Source organism: Dendrobates tinctorius, unplaced genomic scaffold, assembly GCF_039654945.1.
Source record: "Dendrobates tinctorius isolate UK_male_01 unplaced genomic scaffold, ASM3965494v1 ptg000051l, whole genome shotgun sequence".
Taxonomy (NCBI): Eukaryota; Metazoa; Chordata; class Amphibia; order Anura; family Dendrobatidae; genus Dendrobates; species Dendrobates tinctorius.
The window spans coordinates 8294030-8320267 of NW_027361719.1; the positions used below are offsets into that span (position 1 = coordinate 8294030).

The 26238-nt window shown below is 41.8% G+C and overlaps 2 protein-coding genes across 3 annotated transcripts in view; one reads left to right on the forward strand and one right to left on the reverse strand.

Moving 5' to 3' along the window:
* SLC11A2 (solute carrier family 11 member 2) overlaps positions 1-20181 on the forward strand; it is a 119559-nt gene extending 99378 nt beyond the window's left edge. For both annotated transcript variants that reach the window (XM_073576750.1, XM_073576752.1), the window contains exons 17-18: positions 14989-15018; positions 15871-20181. In XM_073576750.1, coding sequence (XP_073432851.1) covers positions 14989-15018; positions 15871-15951 — 111 coding nt within the window. In that variant the 3' untranslated portion in view covers positions 15952-20181. The remainder of the gene's footprint in view (positions 1-14988; positions 15019-15870) is intronic.
* Positions 20182-20252: 71 nt separating this feature from the next.
* HIGD1C (HIG1 hypoxia inducible domain family member 1C) overlaps positions 20253-26238 on the reverse strand; it is a 49170-nt gene continuing 43184 nt past the window's right edge. The window contains exon 4 of the mRNA XM_073576753.1: positions 20253-25568. Coding sequence (XP_073432854.1) covers positions 25504-25568 — 65 coding nt within the window. The 3' untranslated portion in view covers positions 20253-25503. The remainder of the gene's footprint in view (positions 25569-26238) is intronic.

Genomic DNA, 26238 nt, shown 5'->3' on the forward strand with positions numbered 1-26238 from the left:
ATGGGGTCACTTGTGGGGGGTTTCCACTGTTTAGGTACATCAGGGGCTCTCCAAACGCAACATGACACCCGCAGACCATTCCATCAAAGTCTGCATTCCAAAACGTCACTACTTCCCTTCCGAGCCCCGACGTGTGCCCATACAGTAGTTTTCTCCCACATATGAGGTATCAGCGTACTCAGGACAAATTGGACAACAACTTTTGGGGTCCAATTTCTCCTGTTACCCTTGGGAAAATAAAAAAATGGGGACTAAAAGATCATGTTTGTGGAAAAAATACGATTTTTTTATTTTCACGCCCGGTCGTTATAAACTTCTGTGAAGCACTGGGGGGTTCAAAGTGCTCACCACACATCTAGATAAGTTCATTAGGGGGTCTAGTTTCCAAAATGGGGTCACTTGTGGGGGGTTTCCACTGTTTAGGTACATCAGGGGCTCTCCAAACGCAACATGACACTCGCAGATCATTCCATCAAAGTCTGCATTCCAAAACGTCACTACTTCCCTTCCGAGCCCTGACGTGTGCCCATACAGTAGTTTTCTCCCACATATGAGGTATCAGCGTACTCAGCACAAATTGGACAACAACTTTTGGGGTCCAATTTCTCCTGTTACCCTTGGGAAAATAAAAAAATGGGGACTAAAAGATCATGTTTGTGGAAAAAATACGATTTTTTTATTTTCACGCCCGGACGTTATAAACTTCAGTGAAGCACTGGGGGGTTCAAAGTGCTCACCACACATCTAGATAAGTTCCTTGAGGGGTCTAGTTTCCAAAATGGTGTCATTTGTGGGGGGTTTCTACTGTTTTGGTACATCAGGGGCTTTCCTAATGCGACATGGTGTCCGATCTCAATTCCAGCCAAAAACGTCAAATGGCGCTGCTTCCCTTCCGAGCTCTGCCATACGCCCAAATAGTGGTTTACACCCACATGTGGGGTATCAGCGTACTCAGGATAAATTGCACAATATCTTTTAGGGTCCTGTTACTTTTGGAAAAATAAGAATTGAGGGTGAAAAGATCATTTTTGTGGAAAAAATATGATTTTTTAATTGTACTGCTGTACGTTATAAACTTCTGTGAAGCCCTTGGGGGTTCAAAGTTCTCACCACACATCTAGATAAGTTCCTTGGGGGGTCTAGATTCCAAAATGGTGTCATTTGTGGGGGGTTTCCACTGTTTTGGTACATCAGGGGTTTTCCAATCGCGACATGGTGTCCGATCTCAATTCTAGCCAAAAACGTCAAATGGCGCTGCTTCCCTTCCGAGCTCTGCTATGCGCCCAAATAGTCATTTACACCCACATATGGGGTATCAGCGTACTCAGGACAAATTGCACAATAACTTTTAGGGTCCTGTTACCCTTGGAAAAATAAAAATTGTGGGTGAAAAGATCATTTTTGTGGAAAAAATATGATTTTTTAATTGTACCGCTGTACGTTATAAACTTCTGTGAAGCCCTTGTGGGTTCAAAGTTCTCACCACATATCTAGATAAGTTCCTTGGGGGGTCTAGTTTCCAAAATGGGGTCACTTGGGGGGGTTTCCACTGTTTAGGTACATCAGGGGCTCGCCAAACGTGACATGGCGTCCGATCTGAATTCCAGCCAATTTTGCATTGAAAAAGTCAAACGGCGCTCCTTCCATTCTGAGCTCTGCCATGCGCCGAAACAGTGGTTCCCCCCCACATATCAGGTATCAGCGTAGTCAGGACAAATTGCACAATAACTTTTGCAGTCCAATTTCTCCTGTTACCCTTGGTAAAATAAAGAAAATTGAACCTGAAGTATTTTTTTTGTGAAAAAAAGTTAAATGTTCATTTTTTTTTTAATATTCAAAAAATTCCTGTGACGCACCTAAAGGGTTAATAAACTTCTTGAATGTGGTTTTAAGCACCTTGAGGGGTGCAGTTTTTAGAATGGTGTCACTTTTGGGTATTTTCTATCATATAGACCCCTCAAAGTGGCTTCAAATGTGAAGTGGTCCCTAAAAATAAAATGGTGTTGCAAAAATGAGAAATCGCTGGTCAATTTTTAACCCTTATAACTTCCTAGCAAAAAAAAATTTTGGTTGCAAAATTGTGCTGATGTAAAGTAAACATGTGGGAAATGTTATGTATTAAGTTTTTTGTGTGCCGTATCGCTGTGATTTAAGGGCATAAAAATTCAAAGTTGGAAAATTGCGAAATTTTCAAAATTTTCGCCAAATTTCCGTTTTTTTCACAAATAAACGCAAGTTATTTGAATGCAATTTTACCACTAACATGAAGTACAATATGTCACGAGAAAACAATGTCAGAATCACCAGGATCCATGAAAGCGTTCCAGAGTTATGACCTCATAAAGGTACAGTGGTCAGAATTGTAAAAATTGGCCCGGTAGTTAACGTGCAAACCACCCTTGGTAGTGAAGGGGTTAAAGGGACTTGTGTATGATACCCAATGGTTTCATATAAATTGAAACACCCAGGAAATGTATTCTTCAAATAGAAATAGTTTTATTTGAAGAATAAATTTGTCAGGTATTTCAGTTTATATGGTATTTTAGAGTGTGAGAGACCACCCTGACACCAAATTGAACTTGCTGTGCTGGTTGCTGTTTTTTTTTTTTAATTTTTATAAACACTGACACTTGCTGGTTTTCAGAATTTCTAGTCTTGTTTGTGTGATTTAATTTTCAAATTGTTTTTTTCCCCATTGTCTAATCTGTGTAATGATCTGTCTGTGAATCATAACTTGACCTTCTAATCCCCACAGTCATATTGATGTATTGTCCTGTATGTATGTGCATTACTCTAAATTAAAAGGACATCTATTGATTTAGCCGTAACGCAATAGAAAGCTGACACAAGACTCATAAAGTCTCCCTGATGTAAATGATCCTGAATCTCTCAATAAAGGAGTAGCTGGCTTGGTGTGATTTATTTAAGCACAGACCTACATACAGTCTTCCTATAACAACCAGTCACATCTGCTAGTAAATTTATTTTACTCATTTATATAGTGCCATTAATGATACAGCGCCTTAGACATTTTCACCGCTGTCCCCATTGGGGCTCACAATCTAGATTCCCCAGCAGTATGTCTTTGGAACCTGGAGGAAACCCATGCAAACAAGGGGGAAGAGCAAACAAACTCCTTGCAGATGTTGTCCCTGGTGGGATTTGACCTCAACGCTGCAAAACAGTGCTAACTGCTGAGCCACCCTGCTGCCCATATACACTGCTCAAAAAAAAATAAAGGGAACACTTAACAACAGAATATATCTCCAAGTATATCAAACTTATGTGAAATCAAATTGTCCACCTAGGAAGCAACACTGATTGACAATCAATTTCACATGCTGTTGTGCAAATGGAATAGACAACAAATGGAAATTATTGGCAATTTTCAAGACGCCCTCAATAAAAGGAGTGGTTCTGCAGGTGGGGACCTCAGACCACATCTCAGTACCAATGTTTTCTGGCTGATGTTTTGGTCACTTTTGAATGTTGGTTGGGCTTTCACACTCGTGGTAGCATGAGACGGACTCTACAACCCACACAAGTGGCTCAGGTAGTGCAGCTCATCCAGGATGGCACATCAATGCGAGCTGTGGCAAGGTTTGCTGTGTCTGTCAACGTAGTGGCCAGAGGCTGGAGGTGCTACCAGAAGACAGGCCAGTACACCACGAGACGTGGAGGAGGCTGTAGGAGGGCAACAACCCAGCAGCAGGACTGCAACCTCTGCCTTTGTGCAATGAGGAACAGGAGGAGCACTGCCAGAGCCCTGCAAAATGACCTCCAGCAGGCCACAAATGTGCGTTTGTCTGCATAAACGGTTAGAAACCGATTCCATGAGGATGGTCTGAGGGCCTGACATCCATAGATGAGTGTTGTGCTCACAGCCCAACACCCTGCAGAACGCTTGGCATTTGCCACAAAACATCAGGATTGGCAAATTCACCACTGGCGCCCTGTGCTCTTCACAGCAGATGAAAGCCGGTTCACACTGAGCACATGTGACAGAGTCTGGAGAAGCCGTGGGGAGCGATCTGCTACCTGCAACATCTTTCATCATGACCGGTTTGGCAGTGGGTCAGTAATGGTGTGGGTTGGCATTTCTTTGGAGGGCCGCACAGCCCTCCATGTGCTCGCCAGAGGTAGCCTGACTGTCACTAGGTGAGACCATATGCTGTTGCAGTTGGCCCTGGGTTTCTCCTAATGCAGGACAATACCAGACCTCATGTGGCTAGAGTGTGTCAGCAGTTCCTGCAAGATGAAGGCATTGAAGCTATGGACTGGCCCGCCCGTTCCCCAGACCTGAATCTGATTGAGCACATCTGGGACATCATGTCTCGCTCCATCCATCATTGTCACGTTGCACCACAGACTGTCAGGAGTTGGCGGTTTAGTCGAGGTCTGGGAGGAGATCCCTCAGGAGACCATCCGCCGCCTCATCAGGAGCATGCCCAGGTGTTGTACTGTAGGGAGGTCATACACAATACTGAGCATATTTTCGTTGTCATGAGGCACTTCCACTGAAGTTGGATCAACCTGTAATTTGATTTTCCACTTTGATATTGAGTATCATTCCAAATTCAGACCTCCATGGGATATTCATTTTGATTTACATTGATAATTGTTTTATTGTTCTGAACACATTCCACTATGCAATGAATAAAAATTTGCAACTGGAATATTTCATTCAGAGATATCTAGGATGTGGTATTTTAGTGTTCCCTTTATTTTTTTTGAGTAGTGTACTTTGACATGAGTCCTTAATATTGAACAAGTTTCTAATCTCCGGGTATGGACTTATAACACATTTAGAAGAGAAGTATGCTTCTGGCCATAGCAGTGAGCAACATGATTTTAGGTTCACCGGCTATGGATCTGTCGGCTCCTATGCCATCTTGTCGGATGCAGCATAGGATAGAGAACAGCTAAACTTGGGACATATATATTTTTCTATGATAACTTTCTATTTTGGGAATATTGCTTTATCTCTTATTCATAGAATATGGGTCAACTTACTGATCGCAGAGGTTGTGATTCTGGGACACCAGCTATCGTCAGAACAGGACTCTGCCCCTCATCTTGCAGGGAGCAGAGGGGCACAAGCTTGACCTTCGCTCCATTCATTGATTAAGAAACTTCTGGAAATAGTTTGGCGCAATACTTGGCTTTCTCTGTATATAGAGGGAGCTATGGAATCGCTGTATTTGGGGATTTAGGGTGTGCAGGACATAGTATTCCTGCTGAATGAAGGTGGAAAAACTATAAAGTCGTAAGCTCCTCAGTTTTCTATACTGTATGTTCTACTTATTTAGGTGTCTTTTTTCCCACATTTCAGAAGCATACTGAATTTAGATTGTGGGCCCTGGTTGGGACAGGGACGGATACAAGTTATAGCAATCCCTGTACTGCACTGCAGAATACGTTGGCGATATAGAAATAAAATAATCACTTCTGTTAGAGACACTACATGTTATGAAAAGCTTTACTTAAATGCTTGGAAAAAAAAAATAGGAGACCTGATGGATCCACTTTACAGAATTTCACAAGGATGGTGTTAGTTCTTTCATTATAGACCTTGATGACGTATAACTTTGCTAGGCCGTGTGTGACCAATCACTGTGATGGTTTATGACATGACTTTGCTTTAATGACATGACATGCTTTAATGACTTGCCACTTTAGCCCTTGCTGATTGCTAGGACAAAATGGTCTTTCTTGCCAGTTTCAACATTAGGTGTATTACACTTTCTAGGGTATGCCATCACTTTGCACCTTGCCATCTTAAATTCCTATACAGGTAGTCTGCCAAAACAAATTACTGTGCAAGCTAAGCACAGGCGCTCTGTGCATCTATGGTGTGGCCAGACCATTGAGTACCCTGATAAAATAATAAAGCCTATACTTCTATGCTTTCTCCGTTCCAGCGGTGTCACCACTCGCAGTTCTGGGATTATGATGTGGTGGAATGAGGCACTGGCGTCTCTGTCTCCGCCTACAGACACACTGAACATGAAAAGGAAGTCCAGGCTGCAGCTGATCCCCAGCTTCCTCTTCATGTTCAATTTGGTTGAAGGCTGAGACAGTGACGCCATCACTGATTGGGCACCACCGGTATCACAACTCTGGAGATAGCGAGTACTGACACAGTGGGAACAGCGCTGGCACGAGAGGTGAGTACAGGCCTTATTATTTTATTGGGGCTGAACATTTAGTTTACGAAAGGGTTGTCCTAGTCGTGGATAACCTCTCTAAAGGATAAACTACAAGGTGCTGTGTAATGCTACCACACATGGCTTTCTTGGAGTTAAAGATTGGCCAAGAACATGTGATGGGCAGTGGTTTAATTCCATTGCATGTGCCAAATGCCTTATGTATAGCTTGCCAAAGATGTAAGTGTGGAAGGGGCAGGAATTGAGAGTTGGTGTCAACAGGTCCCCCCCCCCCCCCACATTGCAGTTTTCCATTATAATATATGGGGAAAAACGATTCTCACAATCTTTCCCAGGATTTCATTCACACAATTCTCAAAATCTAAAGTGAGATTTTCTAAACAATCTATTTTCTAGGCCGTTTCCCATGTATAAAAGGAGACGTTTGAGAATATTTATGTGAGTGAATGAGAAGCTTTAATATGACTGATTTTACCATGTAACCAAACCATGTAGTGAAACTCTGTTTCCATAGTAGTCACAGGTTCATCATTTTACTACAGTATATAAAAGTTCACTAGAAAACCTTGTGTTGCTTGCTTCCTAGTATAACTAGTCGATTTTGTATGACCTTCTCAAGGAGCTTTACCAATCAATTGGAAATTCACCGTCGCCAACAGTAGTGAACGAATAATCCAGTTTGGGAGTTTGATATATAAAATGAAGTGAAATATAATGCTGAGTGACCCGTCAGACCCGCATCTACTGAACAATAAAGGGAAAAAAAAAAATCAAAAACTAAAGTGGAGCAAAAAATAGTGGAATAAAAATCTAGTGAACAATGTGGATATTCACAACATTTAGGCTCCCTAAGAGACTGGACACCACTGATAGACCATAGGTGAGGCTGGGAACTTGCACAACAAGCAGTAAACCATAATACCTCTCTGCAGCCACTATTATTACATCATGTGCCCAGCTCAACATGACAGAGTTGCTAAAAGAGCCTCTTTGGCTACATGTTCCCATCTACAGTACTTGTTTCCCCTCTATCTTCACCCTTCTTTGGCTCTATAAAGTCAGCACTGTCAATCACAGAATAGGAATGGTGGAGATGGAGGGCAAGCAAGTAAGTGGGAAGGTGCAATCAAATGTTTGGCCACACCATAGGCGCAACAAGGGCCTGTGCTTGGTTTTGAAAGTCATTCTGTGCTGACAGTCCTTTTAAAGTGACTCTGTTGGAATAGTGATTCTGTGATGACAAAGTACAGATGCTCGGTGCTTCACGGCAGGGGCCAATCATTTAATATTCCTCCTATATTAAGAGGATCTATGCTGTGATGGAAGGAGTGCTTCTCTAATTCCAGAGGCTCTGAAAAGCAAACCAGGAAAATAAAAGGGACCAGTTATGTTAGTCTTCTTTATGGTTTTCTTAAAGGAGTTATCCGGGACCTTAACATCGCTGGGCTCTTTTTAGGACAGGTTATGATCAGATTGGTGGGGGTACGACACCAGGAGACCCTTCCGATCAGCTGTTTTCAGTGCCGGATAAAAGTGCTCAGTTGAATGGTATCGTGAATGCTATCGTGGCTGTGTCGTGGTACTGCTTATCTGCCCCCTATTGATTAGAATTGGAAGCGGATGTGCTGTACCCAGTTGCGGTTGGAATAGCTTTGATGAAACTGGGCAAATCTGGCTGATGGCGGGAGCTGCTGATAGGTGGGAGGGCCTGGTGTCGCACCCCCACTGATCAGATATTGACCTATCCTAAGGATAAAACCGCCTCATACTTCAGTCCTCTAGCAATCCGCTATACTGAGTATGGAAGGTCAATATAACGAAAATTTCTATGGATCGCCTGCACTAAATAAAATTATTCATCTTGAAAATTACTCTGCATTGCCAAGTTATCGACATTTTACGATCCTAAAGATGAGACATCAATGTAAAAGTCCCGGACAATCTTTTTGAATAAAATACTAACAATGCGACAGTACTGCAATGCTCAGCATCGGAGAACATGAAGAAGAAAGGACGGCATTGCTAAAAGTTCACAAGGAAACCCAATGTATCGAATATATGAGTTGGGCTGTTTTCTTGAACTTTGACCTCTGTCCATGTCTCTTGAGTGTCTAGATATGCCCTGTAGATATTACACAATGTGAATTCATAACCTGTTCGATACACAGTTTACATTAATAAATGTCAGTAAGCTCTTATGTGTCTTGTGTGGTTCTATGGTATGATTTAATTAGGGATTATATTCTTTGGGGTGTACTTATTTTCTAGAGTTCTCCCCCTTGTGTTTACATACGATGTTCATGTTTATACCACGATATCCAAATCAGATCTTCCATATAATCCTACAAATAAGAAAGAAAAGCTACTGCACAAAACACAGAACATTAAATAAAGTTCACATTAAAGGGAATCTGTCAGCAGGTTTTTGCCATGTATCCAAAAGACCATATGAGTTAGTGGTTAAGACATTGATGTGTTACTTCTCAGGCTGTGTGCTGTTGTTTACTTACAATGAAGGTTTTATCACTACGACTTCATCATTGCCCTGACTTGCAGCCTTCTGCCAAGTCACCCAGCCACACCCCCTCCTGTGATAAGCAGCTCACTCTCTATAGACAGAAAGCTGTGGGGTGAGTGGGGTTAGCTTTCTCAGCTCTTCTCCATCCTACATCTAAGAACTGATTGTATCATCCCATCTGCATCCAATAATCTAAGTGATACATTGCTGGAGTCAGGGTCTCTGCTCCTACTTTATGCTGCCCTCAGAAGAGATAGCAAAAACGCGCTGACAGATTCCCTTTAAGAACATTGCCAGCATAATTTTGGGGTTGTATTTTTGTCATTTGATCATGTGACACTCTACGCACTGCCAGCCATTTCTCTAGACAGTGTCACTGTAGTGAGCGTGAAAACACTAGATATATTGATACAGGAAAGATGCATATCTTTGTACCGTGTTAGCCAGTGGATAGAAAAATATTCAGGATTGAGAGTCCTCAGTAGTTGATACCTTTTAATGGCTAACTGAAAAGATGGTAACACATTGCAAGCTTTCGAGACTACTCAGGTCTCTTCATCAGGCTAGACTAATACAAAATCTGAAGTCACATATTTATGCACAATACAGCCTAGAAAAAATGCAATAGATAAGACAAGTGACGTGAAGCAGAACTATCAATATGGGAGAGGGAGAAACATAAATATAAACATTGGACCAGTTCATAGATAAGGAGTCTGGATGTTTTATGGTCCTCTGATTGGGGTCTAGTTCTGTGTTGCCCCGCAAGGTTTTAAAAGGAAATTCCTTAATTGATGTAAAAAGACATAAATCCATGCGACACATTCATTCCAGCACTGAGAGTGTCAAAGTTCGTCATAAATTTGTACTCCCAAACTCGTCTCTCTGAGATGTGATATTTAGATATCACATTTAGATTTAGATTTTAGATTTAGATATATTGAGCTATTGTTTACGGACCGTGGAGACAAAATATTGGTTTAAAGATGAGTTTGGATGCCTGAAAAATACATTTTTTTTCTTACCAGTGTCCCGAATCTCCAGCTCGATCTGCTCTATAACAAGTGAGGGGGAAAAAACCCTCCGCATCTGCCTTGATGCTCAAATTGTCTATCACTGTGGGTTTTTTCCTATATACAGTGCCTACAAGTAGTATTCAACCCCCTGCAGATTTAGCAGGTTTGATAAGATGCAAATAAGTTAGAGCCTTCAAACTTCACACAAGAGCAGGATTTATTAACAGATGCATAAATCTTACAAACCAAAAAGTTATGTTGCTCAGTTAAATTTTAATAAATTTTAAACATACAAGTGTGGGTCAATTATTATTCAACCCCTAGGTTTAATATTTTGTGGAATAACCCTTGTTTGCAATTACAGCAAATAATCGTCTTTTATAAGACCTGATCAGGCCGGCACAGGTCTCTGGAGTTATCTTGGCCCACTCCTCCATGCAGATCTTCTCCAAGTTATCTAGGTTCTTTGGGTGTCTCATGTGGACTTTAATCTTGAGCTCCTTCCACAAGTTTTCAATTGGGTTAAGGTCAGGAGACTGACTAGGCCACTCCAACACCTTGATTTTTTGCCTCTTGAACCAGGCCTTGGTTTTCTTGGCTGTGTGCTTTGGGTCGTTGTCTTGTTGGAAGATGAAATGACGACCCATCTTAAGATCCTTGATGGAGGAGCGGAGGTTCTTATCCAAAATCTCCAGGTAGGCCGTGCTATCCATCTTCCCATGGATGCGGACCAGATGGCCAGGCCCCTTGGCTGAGAAACAGCCCCACAGTATGATGCTGCCACCACCATGCTTGACTGTAGGGATGGTATTCTTGGGGTCGTATGCAGTGCCATCCAGTCTCCAAACGTCACGTGTGTGGTTGGCACCAAAGATCTCGATCTTGGTCTCATCAGACCAGAGAACCTTGAACCAGTCTGTCTCAGAGTCCTCCAAGTGATCATGAGCAAACTGTAGACGAGCCTTGACATGACGCTTTGAAAGTAAAGGTACCTTACGGGCTCGTCTGGAACGGAGACCATTGCGGTGGAGTACGTTACTTATGGTATTGACTGAAACCAATGTCCCCACTGCCATGAGATCTTCCCGGAGCTCCTTCCTTGTTGTCCTTGGGTTAGCCTTGACTCTTCGGACAAGCCTGGCCTCAGCACGGGAGGAAACTTTCAAAGGCTGTCCAGGCCGTGGAAGGCTAACAGTAGTTCCATAAGCCTTCCACTTCCGGATGATGCTCCCAACAGTGGAGACAGGTAGGCCCAACTCCTTGAAAAGGGTTTTGTACCCCTTGCCAGCCTTGTGACTCTCCACGATCTTGTCTCTGATGGCCTTGGAATGCTCCTTTGTCTTTCCCATGTTGACCATGTATGAGTGCTGTTCACAAGTTTGGGGAGGGTCTTAAATAGTCAGAAAAGGCTGGAAAAAGAGATAATTAATCCAAACATGTGAAGCTCATTGTTCTTTGTGCCTGAAATACTTCTGAATACTTTAGGGGAACCAAACAGAATTCTGGTGGTTTGAGGGGCTGAATAATAAATGACCCTCTGAATAAACTTTTCACAATTTAAAAAAAAAAAAAATTAAATAACATTCTTTTTGCTGCAGTGCATTTCACACTTCCAGGCTGATCTACAGTCCAAATGTCACAATGCCAAGTTAATTCCGAATGTGTAAACCTGCTAAATCTGCAGGGGGTTGAATACTACTTGTAGGCACTGTAGAACCATGAGTTCAGAGACACAAAATCCATTATGTGTGTTATTGGGATAAGCTCCAGGAAGGTGCTGGCCACGATACCACTTGGACTGTTCTGACTTGATTTATACACAGACACATGGAGGTTGTGTTCCATTTTATAAAGCTGCTCTCCTTAAATCACTTTATTGGCATAATTCATTTCACGCCAACCATGTAATGAGGGGGAACTATGTGAATACCTCGCTTCAGCAGCTGAGTATTTAAATGTTGGCTGTCATCTCATGCCAATTTCCACCATAGTAGTGTGGTCAGTTCATCACGTAATGTGACCAATTCCATTTCATCTAGAACAATGTTTTCGAATTCTGAATATTTCAGGTTAGCTCCTCAATAATTCCTTCATTGGTTATTAGGATCAAATATAATGACTCGATCATTTTCTAAGAAAGTATGTGCATACTGAGCATTGAGCATGTACATAAAGTGCAGCACAGATTCATCTCATCTACGACTCCCCAGCGCTGGTCACTACTGAGCATGTGCATAAAGGGCAGCACAGATTCATCTCAACTACGACTCCACAGCACTGGTCACTACTGAGCATGTACATAAAGTGCAGCAGATTCATCTCCACTACGACTCCACAGCACTGGTCACTACTGAGCATGTGCATAAAGAGCAGCACAGATTCATCTCATCTGCGACTCGACAGCACTGGTCACTACTGAGCATGTACATAAAGTGCAGCACAGATTCATCTCAACTACGACTCCACAGCACTGGTCACTACTGAGCATGTACATAAAGTGCAGCACAGATTCATCTCATCTATGACCCCCCCAGCACTGCCTCACTACTGAGCATGTACACGAAGTGCAGCAAAGATTCATCTCATCTATGACTCCACAGCACTGGTCACTACTGAGCATGTACATAAAGTGCAGCACAGATTCATCTCAACTATGACCCCACAGCACTGGTCTCTACTGAGCATGTAAATAAAGTGCAGCACAGATTCATCTCATCTATGACCCCCCCTAGCACTGCCTCACTACTGAGCATGTACATAAAGTGCAGCACAGATTGATCTCATCTATGACTCCACAGCACTGATCACTACTGAGCATGTACATAAAGGGCAGCACAGATTCATCTCAACTACGACTCCACAGCACTGGTCACTACTGAGCATGTGCATAACGTGCAGCACAGATTCATCTCAACTACGACCCCACAGCACTGGTCACTACTGAGCATGTACATAAAGTGCAGCACAGATTGCTCTCAACTACAACCCCACAGCATCGGTCACTACTGAGCCTGTGCATAAAGTGCAGCACAGATTCATCTCATCTACGACCCCACAGCACTGCCTCACTACTGAGCATGTACATAAAGTGCAGCACAGATTCATCTCATCTATGACTCCACAGCACTGGTCACTACTGAGCATGTACATAAAGTGCAGCACAGATTCATCTCCATTAAAAGCCGAGATCCTGAGACTGGGAACAGAACAGACATTTATTTATAGAACATAACTTTCCCAAATTCTTATGAAAAAAAAATTATAGCACATCCTGCACTGAACTACTGAGCACAATTTATTATATATTTTATACCAACTCCACCAAAATGGACACCACCTAAGGGCCCCGTCACACATGGCGATCTCGCTGCTGAGGCACAAGTTTTGTGACGCAACAGCGATCTCGCCAGAGAGATCGCTGTGTGTGACAGCGATCAGCAACCGGCCCCCATGCCGGTATCGCTCTTGGAAAGCCCTGGACATTTTTTTGATCGCTGGTCTCCCTCTGGCCAGCACGCATCGCTGCGTGTGACAGGCGGGAGACCAGCTGGTAACTAAGGTAAACGCAGGGTTTCTAAGCATCGGGCAGTGCTTAGAAACCCGATGTGTACCTTAGTTACCAGCTCCCTGCATCAGCGCGCTGGTAACTAAAGTACACAGCGACGCCGCTGGTCCTGATCGCTGGTGAAGCTGTCTGTTTGACAGCTCACCAGCGATCACATAGCGACTCACCAGCGATCCTGACACGTTGATATCGTTGTTGGGATCGCTGGTGAGTCGCTATGTGTGACAGTGCCCTTAGACTCCACAGCACTGGTTTTAAGGATTAACCAAACCATCTATTGTTTATGGGACGTGACTTGGCTCTCCGCCAACACTGGAAGGGTCGAGCATGTTTGATTTGATCATGTCCAACCCTTTTAAACTTAGTGTTCTGTCGCCAGCCACCTTTCCATACTCCCTCATCCACATGAACACTCAAGCCAAGAGAGCATTTATGTATTTTTATTGGGCAGAGAGGGAAAAGCCGCAGCCAGACACCTCTGATGATCACTTATCTCCAGGGAGAATAAACATATTGGGCTTTTTTAATTTCACCTGGCCAATCCTAATTTGCGTCGACATCATGTGACTTGAGAGTCAGGAAGCCGCCATACACATCATGGGCGTTGGGTTCTGTGTATGGAGACCTTAAGGCTGAGTTCACACGTCGCGTTTTTTTTTTTCGTTTTCGCGGCGGTTTTAAACGCGCGATTTTGCCGCGAAAAATATGCATTCCGCAATGCTGTGCTAATGCTGTGGTTTTTACCGCGGCGGAATCGCTTCACGGTAAATAACGCAGCATTCTCATTAATTTAGCGGAATCGCGGCGATCCCACACCCATAGGAATGCATTGTTCTGTTTACTTTCCGCATGTGGCTGTGCCCACCATGTGAAAAGTAAGCAGAACATTTGCGGATGGTACCCACGGTCCGGAGGAGAGGAGACTGTCCTCCGGGCTCTGGGCACCATATCCCTGTATAAAATAGAATTTAAAATAAAAAATATTGTTATTCTCACCTTCCGGCATCCAACGCCGCATTCCCGCCTCTCTCCATGCTCCCGGTCCCAGTAATCCTTTGCGAGAATGACCGCGATGACGCGGGATCATGAAGTCTCGGGGTCATTCGCGCGACGACATGGCGAATGACCGCGAGACGTCGTGATCCCTCGAGAACAGACGTCATCGCAGTCATTCTCGCAAAAGATTACTGGGATCGGGAGCGTGGAGAGAGGCGGGAAGGCTGCGCAGGACGCCGGAAGGTGAGAATAATATTTTTTTAATTAATTTTTTTACATCCTATGTTTTACTATTGATGCCGCATAGGCGGCCTCAATAGTAAAAAGTTGGTCACACTCGTCAAACACTATGTTAGACGAGTGTGACCAACCTGTCAATCAGTTCTCCAAGCGATGCTCCAGATCGCTTGGAAAACGCTAGCATTCTGCAAGCTAATTACGCTTGCAAAATGCTAGTTTTTCCACGGGAATTTAAAATGTGATTTTCCCACGGAATGGAATCCGGGATTCTCGCGGTAATTTCCGCTACGTGTGAACGTAGCCTAAAAAGCATTGAAAGGGGTGGTTGTCGGCTGATCTTTCTTATTCTACATGTCCCCTCTGAAATGTAAAGCGCTGCAGAATATGTCAGCGCTATAGAAATAAAATTTATTATTATTATAGTGTTTATGCTATAATTGTGTGTTGCCATCCTATCAATATGTGATGTTTTTACTGTTTTACAAGCTTTCATTACAAATAGAGGCAGTGAACGGTGTAAGTACTTGTATACACAGGACTACTGCATGTTGACATTTTTATATTGTTATGCTATTTTAGTTCTCAAACCTGCAATAATATAAATAAAATATTACTTAAAAAGCTATGTGCAATTTTACAATCCTCTAAAATGGAAAAAAGCAACTTTGCAAATAATCTTAAAAATATCTTACCATATTATGTATTCAGATTCTGTGTTTCAGTGGTTGCAGATGATTAAACCCTGTGTGGCCTGACCCTGCCTGCAGTCTTCCTAAAGTCTCCCAATGCACATTAAAGTTGTCCAAATCTGGTTGACTTACTAATGTGTTGTGGGCGGGGGTGCACTTGATTTTCCCCCATAAGATGATGTAAGGGGAAAGAAGGATCGTCCAGGTTGAATTCTAGCGCTTTATAAGCTGGCATCGACTTTCTCTACCGATTCAAAACAAAATTATGGCTTCATCAACTGTGTCGGGGAGAGATAGCGGCTGACCAAATGAGCGTTCATCCATTAGCTATTTAACCCCTTACTCTCCTTCTACAGCCAATATAGACGGGTGAAACGTGCACATAGCCTAGAAGTTTTAGCCAGAGCCGTATGCGCCTGGCACCAGCTTCCTTTTACATGTTGGCCCTCTGGGTACTGTAAATGGACCAAGAGACTATACGAGGGCTGTAGTGCAAACTGTTTTATATACGGTGGACTATAATCCTCTAAGTGTAAATATTATCCATCTTGGGTCCATATTCATATACCCTCCAGTTTTCTGTAGCCCCTCCTGAACATTGCTACTTTTAGTCACATGTATAAAGTACATTCGTTTCTTTTCTTATGTAGTTTCTCATGTGTCGTTTCTTCTATTTTAGTATAACCTGGGGTTGACCACCTTTCCAGAGCTTTTCCTACTTAACAATATGGAGAAGGAAGACCTTCCCTCCTCCCGGTGATGATGGGGGTCACATGGCACACTCACCCCGACTCTGAAGATCTTCATCTCCTCTAGACCCAATCTAGGAGAACTCGGAAACTATGAGGTGCCATGTCAAAGTTTAGGAACTAAAAGAACATAATAGTGAACAAGACCATCAACACAACTCTGGTTATATTTATTATATATTTTTTTAGGACTTTCAGAGTCAGTAGTGATCTGTCATAGTGGCAATGTCTTGTCACATTTGGCATTATTCTGATAGAAAAAGTAAGCCTTCATCCAGATGACAACGACCAAGAATTGGAGTAGGTCTGTGTAGAGTGGCAAGAAGGGCTATACCGCTAATGAAGTTTTAATTGTTTTTACTGTATTAGTGAATGGTAATTCGTGTGATCAGCACAAACTGAGGCAGGATCGAAGAAACTGATGAATTATTTGGGTTGCCCAGAAGAACCAGTCATTTCTCCTGACAATCTGCACATGAAGATTGATGTAAATGAAAACCATTGCCTAAAGGGTTGTCAGACGCAACCCATGTTTATTACTCTAGACACCTAGAATATGGAAATAGTCTTCAGACCGGAGGCTGTTTGTCCAACTTCGTTATATTATGAACAGATTTACTGTCTTGTGTCAACTGCTGGAATATAACCGTGTTGGGGATGGAAAAAGATCAATGCAACATTAAGTAGAAATTTTCTTTAAAACTTTATTTTTCTGCAGATATTTTTACATTTTTTTATGCTGCTGTAGGCAACATTCGTGTCAACATTTCCAACGATGGTTAAAGCACGTACGGTTTTCATTCAGCAGATCAAGAAAGACAGATCAAAACTAAAGCCGTTTAGGTGGACTGTATGGGTGCGGGAGTAGAGCTGCAGCCCGTGTCTTGTAAGTGCTGCACGGACAGGCGAAGAGACACCAAATAACGGTGCTGCCTGTGTGGGGAACTTTCTATCTGTGCCTTGTAATCATCTATCTGTATTATGACTGTTAAATGTGAAGTGGAAGATTTTATTTCAATTGAATCATCTCTTTGTATTAGGAGAGTGATTCCGTCATATGGAAGTCAGGTCACTGCGCTATAAGACTAGATCCCTTTAACAATATTTAATGTTATTTTAATTGGTACTTTCACGTTTCAAATGCCAAGATCATGACCATTAAATCAAAGGACCACAATATACTTTTTTTATGCAGCTGTGGATGTTTGACTTGAGAAGGGTTTGAACTTACAATTCTCTCCACACGCCTTGATCAGTGGTTCCCCATTAACTAGATTTCTTTGTTCACATGGCTATGGCTTCCATTTTTAAAAGCGCAATGATGGATATGGTGCTCTTATTTAACAGATCTAAGTGATCTACAATAGGTCTGTCAGATTCATTATTTTGTACTTTTACTTGATTGAAGAAGCTGCACGATCCTTATCGACTTCCGCAATAGACAAAACAGTGTGAGCAAAGCCAAAATTATGTAACTAGCTATGCACAGCAGCATAGAAACTTGTTAAAACAGAAATGTAAATTATTTGTTTGTGCATTTGATAAATTCACATTTTCTTGCATTTCATTATTTAAGGTCAGATTCACGTGTCAGTGTTTGTAACACAGATGTCAGGTGTGTTGTTCTATACTTTCACATCATGGACCAATTCATTGAAATGTAGGTGTTTGGTTTGCAAATTCGACCAAACTCACACGTATCTCAGTTGTTTTTTTTCTGTGGACCATTGATCAGTAAAAAAAAAAAAAAGGACATTATTGCACCATGTGCGGTCTGATAAAAATAAATAAATGTATAGTCTGGAGGTGTTACTAAGGCCTCACAAAAAAATACCATCCCTTTCCCCAAAGATCTTTTGTTTAGAATAATGGTGACGCCCACAGGTTTTATGTCCATTATTTATTAGGATTTTAGAACTCTTTTGTAAGGAATTTAGAATTTGAAAATTGCCAGCAAGATGTGATCCCAGCATTATGTAGTAAAAAATTACAGAACACAAAACAGGTCAGAGCTTAATATCTGTATAGGACGCTCATCACCTCGCACCTAGACTACTGCAACATGCTCCTCTTGGGCATTCTGTCTAATGCCCTTTTTCTACTGGTCCCGTCACTGGCACCTATTGTTTAGCAAATACATTTTAAAGTCCAGTGTAGACACATCAAGCTCTCCATTACTTGTCCCCTCTATACATTTTTGCCATAAGCTCCTGACGTTTTTCATTCCAGTCTTCGCAAAGTCGTCTTCTCAGATTTGCTCTCATCTGCTTTTTACACCTTTGTCTCCAAAATTTCTCTTATGTATCCCCCCCATATTCTAGAACTTGCCAGCCCAACACATCAGACTCTGTCCCGTCATCGAGCAATGTTTCAAAGCATAAGCATCTTCTCCCCATATGTACTGGCGTTCCCTTTAACTGTTCCCTCTTACTGCGTCTTTTCACCTGAACTTGAATGGGACAAACTGCAGTGCTTAGAAGCGGCCACTAAATCTATGGGGCGGCTTTACTCTACAACCAAAAATTCTTATATCTGGCAATTGCTGGGGCAGGTAATAGCAGATTAATGACGGGCCCACACTGATCTGATATTGATGAACTAAAATCCTTGACAACCTCTTTAATGCAAAGCAGCGCTGAGTCGCCCATGGCTGGAGCCACCAATACACAGTAAAGATACGAGCACACAATGTCTTTAAGACCAAGATGCCAGATTACCTGCAGCACTTGAGGCAGACAAAGCGTTAAGGAAAATGCCGGCAGTGTTTTTCCTAAAGCGTCATTTTTTTAAAATCTTGCGTATGAAGTAGTGTCGGCTTCCAAAAAGTCACGAAGAATTGTCAGGTCACTTCTTTTAACTACTTCAGTCTCTGAAAAGATGTGAAGCGGCTAAAAAAGTTTTTATAGAGCTTGGAATCCGCCTGAAAAAGATGTTGTGTGCACATACCCTAACTCTTTGCTCTGTCTTACAGAGGAGATACCCAAAGAACCAAAATTATGTTCCAAATTGTTAATGCATCAAGTAGAGAATTCAGAAGTGACAACCCAAAATATAACGCAAAAATAAGCTACAAAGCAAGTCTGTATGACAAAGAGCAAGAGAAGAAGTCACAACTCAACAATATTATGAATTGATGTTTGGTAATAAAAAAGTGAAATTAGTTTAATTTGTAAATATATAAAGTAAAGAAAATTAGTATGTACGTGCACTTGGACCTTCTGACCAAAATGACGTTTGACACAAGTCCTGCCAAGGCTCAACTGCGATATTACTTTTATATTATTTTTTTAGTTCTGACCTTTGTGTTGTGTTTTTTTGTTTATTTTTCCACTTAACTTTAAAATATACCTGTCGCCTTCACTTGTCTATTTCAGTAAATACTGGCTCATGAAATAATTCTGGATTTCTGCACTTCCTTGTTCTGTTCCTTTATTATTCCTCCAAGAAAATAATGCATAATCGACAAGTGGGTGTCAGCACACTGTCCAATCAGTGGTGCACCATGCAGGACACGCCCTTAAGGGGAATGACGACACCTAGTTGTCAATTTATTCATAAATATTGATGAGGAATAAACAGAAACCAAAGTTGTTATTTCATAGGGAATACAAGTAGTTACTTAAACAGACGAGGCAGGAGACACAACAGAACTTCTTTGATGGGTAAGAACACAGTATTGAAAAGTGCACGGAAAACCTGTTCTGGTTTTTTTTTTTTCCAAAGTGGTGTCATAAGCATGGCTTTCCAGTTTTAGGATAATTTCTGAGAAAGATCTGCTTGGAAAACAGTCACAATTGCGGCGATGCGTATATGCAGTTTTGCCACAGTTTGTTCTCTGCTTTTAAACCACAACCCAACTTTGTATCATAGCTCAAAGTAATTGTCGTAAATATTCGTTAGAAGGATACATCTGTGGAGCTCCGATCTACCAGTGGATTTGGTCTTAACAGCTGAGAGGACATTGAATGGTGAACACCAACAGCATCAGAAGCCCTTCACTTGCAGCTAAAATTTTTGCACTTTTAATATGAAGAAGCCCAATGTCATTTCTTGGAAATAATAATGGTCCTCATTAGAAGCGTTTGGTGTCACGTTGAAACCTATGTTGCTAGACAATTTGTGTTATTCACTAGAGGAAACAGTGGGCTGTCAATGTGCCTTTCATATATTAGCTTAAAATGAAATTTTGTGTAATGAGGGAAAATTAAAGTATTATTAATAAAAGGGACTACAGAAATGAAGTTGTGTTTTGTGCTGGTTTTCTTACAAATCAATGATGGATACAGGAGATAAAGATTGCGCCGACATCATGTGTGCTAATAGGATATTTAATAAGTGAACAAATCAAACAATACAAAGTAAGACACAACCTGCTGAGATACAATTAGTCAGGAGAAACCATAGAAACGGCACCTATAGCATCATACGTGTTTAATAAACTATTGCCTTACAAGCAGTTAATTTAAGGTGCACTGCCCCCCTGATCGTGCAGATAGTGTATAGGCTTGTTAGGTGAATAGACAGTCTACACTCTGTATCCCCTTAGATATAAGCTGCAAGTTTCTTGACATATCAATATTTATCAGTGCATTCAACTTGTGTAATGATATACAAATAGTAAAATGTCACTTTTAATTGGGAGTTTTGTTACAGCTCACTCAGAGGACTGTAATTACAGAGCCACATGACCCCCAGTAGCGCTTATGGTTGAGAGCGGCATTTAACATTTTAACAGCCGCGGGTGGATCGCAATTCCACTCGCAGCTGTTAGGGCAGTTGATCAAATCAGCTGACATGTGCTGTAGAAAATGCAGGCTCAAAGAAGGGGATGCTACCTATGACATGCCTATATGTCATAGGTCGGAAAGGGGTTATCTATTAAAACCCCTTCTTAAAAGCTGTAATCCCCAGTTTAAAATAGCTCCTGCACTGGGATTCCTGCAACTCACTTGACACGGTTTTGCCATGTCAGTGGCCGCTAATGGCCTGAAGTGTTCACACTTCCCATGAACGTCCGTGTTTTGTCTGACGCAATTGTGAGTGAAGCAAAGTGGACAATGTAACACCAGCGCCAGGCTACCCACCGTAGAGATTGCGGGAACTGTGTCAGTGCAGGAAGTGAGAATTTTATGTTAAACAGGGAAACGGTATTTAAGAAGGGGATGTCCAACGCCTCATTGATCAGCCTGTGCAAAGTTATAAATCTTTGGGAAAGATGGAAGTTAAATAAGATAATGGCATATGTTACAAACACAATGCTGAAGTGCTGTACTACCTGCCTAGTTCATGCCCCTTTAGAAGTGGCTTTGAGTTCAGAGAGTGATGTTAGAGTAGTAGTTCAAACACTATTTAAAATCACCATGTGTGAGCATCTCTACAATCCTACCAGCTACCATGTTGAGAAAATAAATAGTTCTGTAAATAGTGTTTGAGTATACATTCTTGCTAGAGCAGCAGTTCAAAGCGGCTTCTAAAAGTAGCATGAAGACTGTAGATAAAACAGCAATGCAACATGGCGTCTTGGGAGAGAAAGAAGCAAAATAAATTCATAACTATGCAATGCCTGGAAGGAAAAAAAATGTAGAGTAGCCATTATGATGCATTATACTTAGATAAATCAGTCAGAAACAGGAGCCCTGAACCACAATTGCAATTACTTCAATACAGGATCCAATATGTCAAAGGTAGGGCTTCGAGGACTCCAATTAATACAACCCAGTTTTCTGGAGCTTTGGCGACTACTTATTACACTACTAACAAAGTACAGAAAAAGATATAGGATCTTTATTAGCACAAGACAACTGCACCACTTTGTATTTCTTTTTTTCTAGTTTGGATACATCGCCCCCTATTGGTAAGATGGGAAAAAAATGTCCATGTTATCAGGGTTGTAGTGAGGATTAACTGACTAGAACTGGTGCATCATATGCTCAGAACCAATGTGGCAAAGGAAAATTGGCACACTAATTAAGTGCATCACTTCAATTTAGTTCAGTGCCAAACAAAACCTTCAGTCAGTGTTCCCCAACGCCAGTCCTCAAGAGCCGCCAAACAGATCATGTTTTCAGGATTTCCTTAGTATTACACAAGTGATGGAATTATTGCCTGAGCAGGTGATACAGTTTTCACATGAACTACTAAGGAAATCCTGAAAACATGATCTGCTGGTGGCTCTTGAGGACCAGAGTTGGGAATCACTGCCTTAGGTAGCCCAGGGGCGGACATACCATTTATGCAACTTGCGCAGTCGCACGGTGGCCCATTAGGTAAGGGGACCACTTGTACCTCCAATCAGGTGGAATTGTACATTATGATGAGCTACTAGACTTCAGAGGGCCCGTATATAGTGTTCTTGCACAGGGGCCCCTCTGTCTGCGTTTATTCCTGTAGTCACATGACACACATCTATGTAAATGTGCATTAAGACATATACATGTCGCCATATATGTGTTATGTAAATGTGTAAAAGGCTCAAATAATGATGGTGGGCGTGCGGAGAATAGTTCATGATATGAATTAACGCACCATAGAAAATATTCTCCTAAGTATTATACTTCTGATTCCATCTATTGGATTACTGTGACCAAAAGCAGCTGACCGCAAATAAGGAGAGGCATTTAGTAATACATAAAGACAAGAAAAGGTCTCAGTTTATACTCCTGCATTATAGAAAAAATTCCCCTAAGTTTGGGATTTTTAATTTAAAATCTGGTATTAGATAATGTATAACAGGTCTGTATCCACAGGGCAGTGATCCCACTCCCACACGCAGCGGGCATGCACTTAGTGGAATAATGCAGTGCCCGTCCAGGAACTTGAGAACAGATACAAAAATATACTCTACTGGAAGAGTCAGCCTCCGACAGCCAGCTCTGGCATTTATTGGCTCGTACTGTATGATACCACTTAGCAAATTTATACTGTGACAAAATGCACAGAGAAACTATGAAAGTAAATTAGAGAAATAGAATTCACTTTTGCCGTAAACGTCACCCACTGGCATGAAAGGACTAGAACGGCCAGCAGCTGATACAAGCAGAAAAGTCCTTTCCATTGCACTGGGGCTGGTGATGTACAATACACTGACAAAATGGATATCTTACTAGAGCATGGCACCTTGGTGCACCATCCTCACACACATGGATATATTTGCAGACCAGATGATGAAGAGCTGTTGATTCTATGTTGCATCAAGAAATCTGGAGAGCAAAAAAAACAGTTGTGGACATGGTGTAGAGGGAGGAAACAAGCACCTCGCCCTTCTGCCCTGGATAAAATCAGGGAGGGCTGTCTCTCTTACATATGCCACAAAATGGAGAAAACCATAGTAGTTATCACCCGTGTAAGGAAGATTTCCATCTAGACCGAAGAAAAATGGGTGAATAAAGGATTTTGCTGAAATCAAACACATGCTGAAATTCTGGTGTTATGCAAGGATGGAAAATAAAGATATAGTCAACTGATTACATTTATGAAATTAAAGCTTAAGATGTCTCAATATCGTGCTTTTGCGTTCCCCAAGTAGATCAGCAATTCTTCTACTAGGTAGGATACAGTATACAGAGGACTTTGTAGCTCATGTAGAACATGCTCAGCTACACAAGAGCCACCAAGGATTCATAGTCAACGTCTTGAGCCACATTCAGAAACATTTCTGACCAGAGACCAGTAAGACCAATAGACTTCTGTCCACTTTTACAAAGAGGCACAGAGGACTCACAGTAGAAGTGACCGAATTTGGCAAAGCTTGGATACGTCTGAATTATTCCACGCTCCAGGCAAAATGTATGCATGTATGTATGTATGTATGTATGTATGTATGTATGTATGTATTATATTCACCAAATTGCCCAATCAATAACATCCCCTTACTGGGAAATGTACCACCAAATGTATGTATGTATGTATGTATGTACAGAGGTTGGACAATATAATGGAAACACCTAACGTTTTGGCATCATAATCTTCGAACATGTTATAAACATGCAAACCGTGACATATGGTAATGTTTTGTAGTTGATTATTTGTGTTGTGTGATATGTGTATGTAAATTAACTGTTTGTTTTGCAGAATTGTAAGAATATTGATGAGAACCTGATACCAATGGCAGACCTCTCGGATTTTCAGAGGCCAAATTGTTGGTGCTCGTATGGCAGGCGCTAGTGTAACAGAAAGTGCCCGAATGCTTGGCGTGTCAAGAGATACTGTCTCCAAAGTAATGACTGCGTTTGAAAGAGAAGGAAAAACGTCAGCAGAAAAGCACAGGTCCGGCCGAAAGTCGAAGTTGACTGAAAGAGACCGTCGGACTCTAAAGCGAATTGTGAGAGAGGATCGCAAGACCACGGCTCCAAAAATCACTGCTGAGCTCAATGAACACCAACAGAACCCAGTTTCCACGAAAAATGTTCGTCGGGAGCTGCACAAATCTGGATTCCATGGAAGAGCTGCAATTCAAAATCCGCTGCTCTCAATGACAAATGTTTCGAAGCGTTTAGAGTGGTGTAGAAACCTCCAGAATTGGTCCCTCGAGCAGTGGAAATGTGATATTCTCAGACGAATCATCGTTTACCCTATTTCCGACCTCCGGCCGAGGGCACGTTTGGAGACAGCCGAAAGAAGCATTCCATCCAGTCTGCCTTCTCCCAACCGTAAAACATGGCGGAGGTTCTGTGACGATCTGGGGTGCTATTTCGTGGAGATCCGCCGGGCCAATGATATCCCTTTATGGAAGAATTAACAGCCGCAATTATTTAGGCATTTTGGGCAACCAAGTGCATCCTATGGTTCAAGCACTGTTCCCGGAGGGGAACGCCATCTTTCATGATGATAATGCACCAATTCATGCAGCTAGAATCGTTAAAGCATGGCACGAGGAACATTCTGATGAAGTAGAGCATCTCATCTGGCCCCCACAATCCCCAGACCTCAACATTATTGAGCATTTATGGTCGATTTTAGAGATTCAAGTTAGACGTCGATTTCCGCCGCCATCGTCGCTCAAAGAACTGGAGGGTGTTTTAACTGAAGAATGGGCTACAATTCCTTTGGAAACAATTCACACCTTGTATGAATCCATATCTCGGAGAATTGAGGCTGTAATCGTCGCAAAAGGTGGACCTACACCATATTAAACTAACTTTTGTTGATGTTTCCAGGCGTTTCCATTATTTTGTCCAACCCATGTATGTATGTATGTATGTATAGAAAAGGCCATGTATTCTGTATGTATTAGGTTTCTATAAATCTGCAGAGAATTAAATTACAACTTACAAATAAAGTACAGTATGCTGTGCTGATGTAGTGCACCCCATCATAATACTGGAAGTATTTTTTGCCCCATGAAATCCCAGTTAAACTGCAGCGAGAGGAGTAAAAATGATTTACTGGCACATAATCATCACAGTCAATTAAACTACCAAAACGTGGTATTATAGCAAAGTAAAGATAATTTAGCTAGTGACAAAACACAGTACTGGTCAGCTTGTCCAGGACTCGAGGTCGATTACCAGACGGGTCTACGACGACACTTATGTTCCTGGCAGCCTCTGTTTCTACGTCATTCCTCATTTTTCAGAATGATTTTCAAATTGAGGCTTGATGTATTCCTTGTACATGGAATAGATTACACCTAAATCAGAAAAAGAGAAAGGGTTATAAACACCGAAATGTAGCGTTGTGCCGCATCTGGCTATATCTTTCTATAACGCTGTTGGATATGCAGACTATAGCCAAGAATCAGGAAATGAGGCTCTATCCAATTATCCTATCTAAGGCCAGGTTCACACCAGCGTTCTGCTCTACAAGTCCAAGCAACGAAAAATGTTTCCAGCAGAAGCAACTGTGCCAGAGGGACCCCATTCACTGTAACGTGGTCTCTTTGGTTTCTGTTCAGGAGACTGTCATTTTTCTTCCAGCATATATGATAACGCTTTGGAAGAATGAACCTAGGCTAATTCTATAGGAGGCTAAGAAACCAGTGATTTGGAATATGAGAATGCAACTACACAAAGGCGCAGAGACATACAAACGCAATGCTAACCACTACAATGTAAAATACTGCTCCATCTACATCAATAGTGCCATTATTATTTCATGAGGAGAGCTCCTAACTCACTGAACCTAATGGAACTGCATACAACGTGCCTGTAAAGCAAACAGGGTCCAAGTGTTTCTTATAACAGATTCAGTCCACACATTCACCATCGTTTCTATTACCATACATTCATTCTCCTTCCAGAAGGAAAGCTCTGCAGCTATAACTTTTTCAGATATTCATAAAGATTCATCAAAAAAATAAA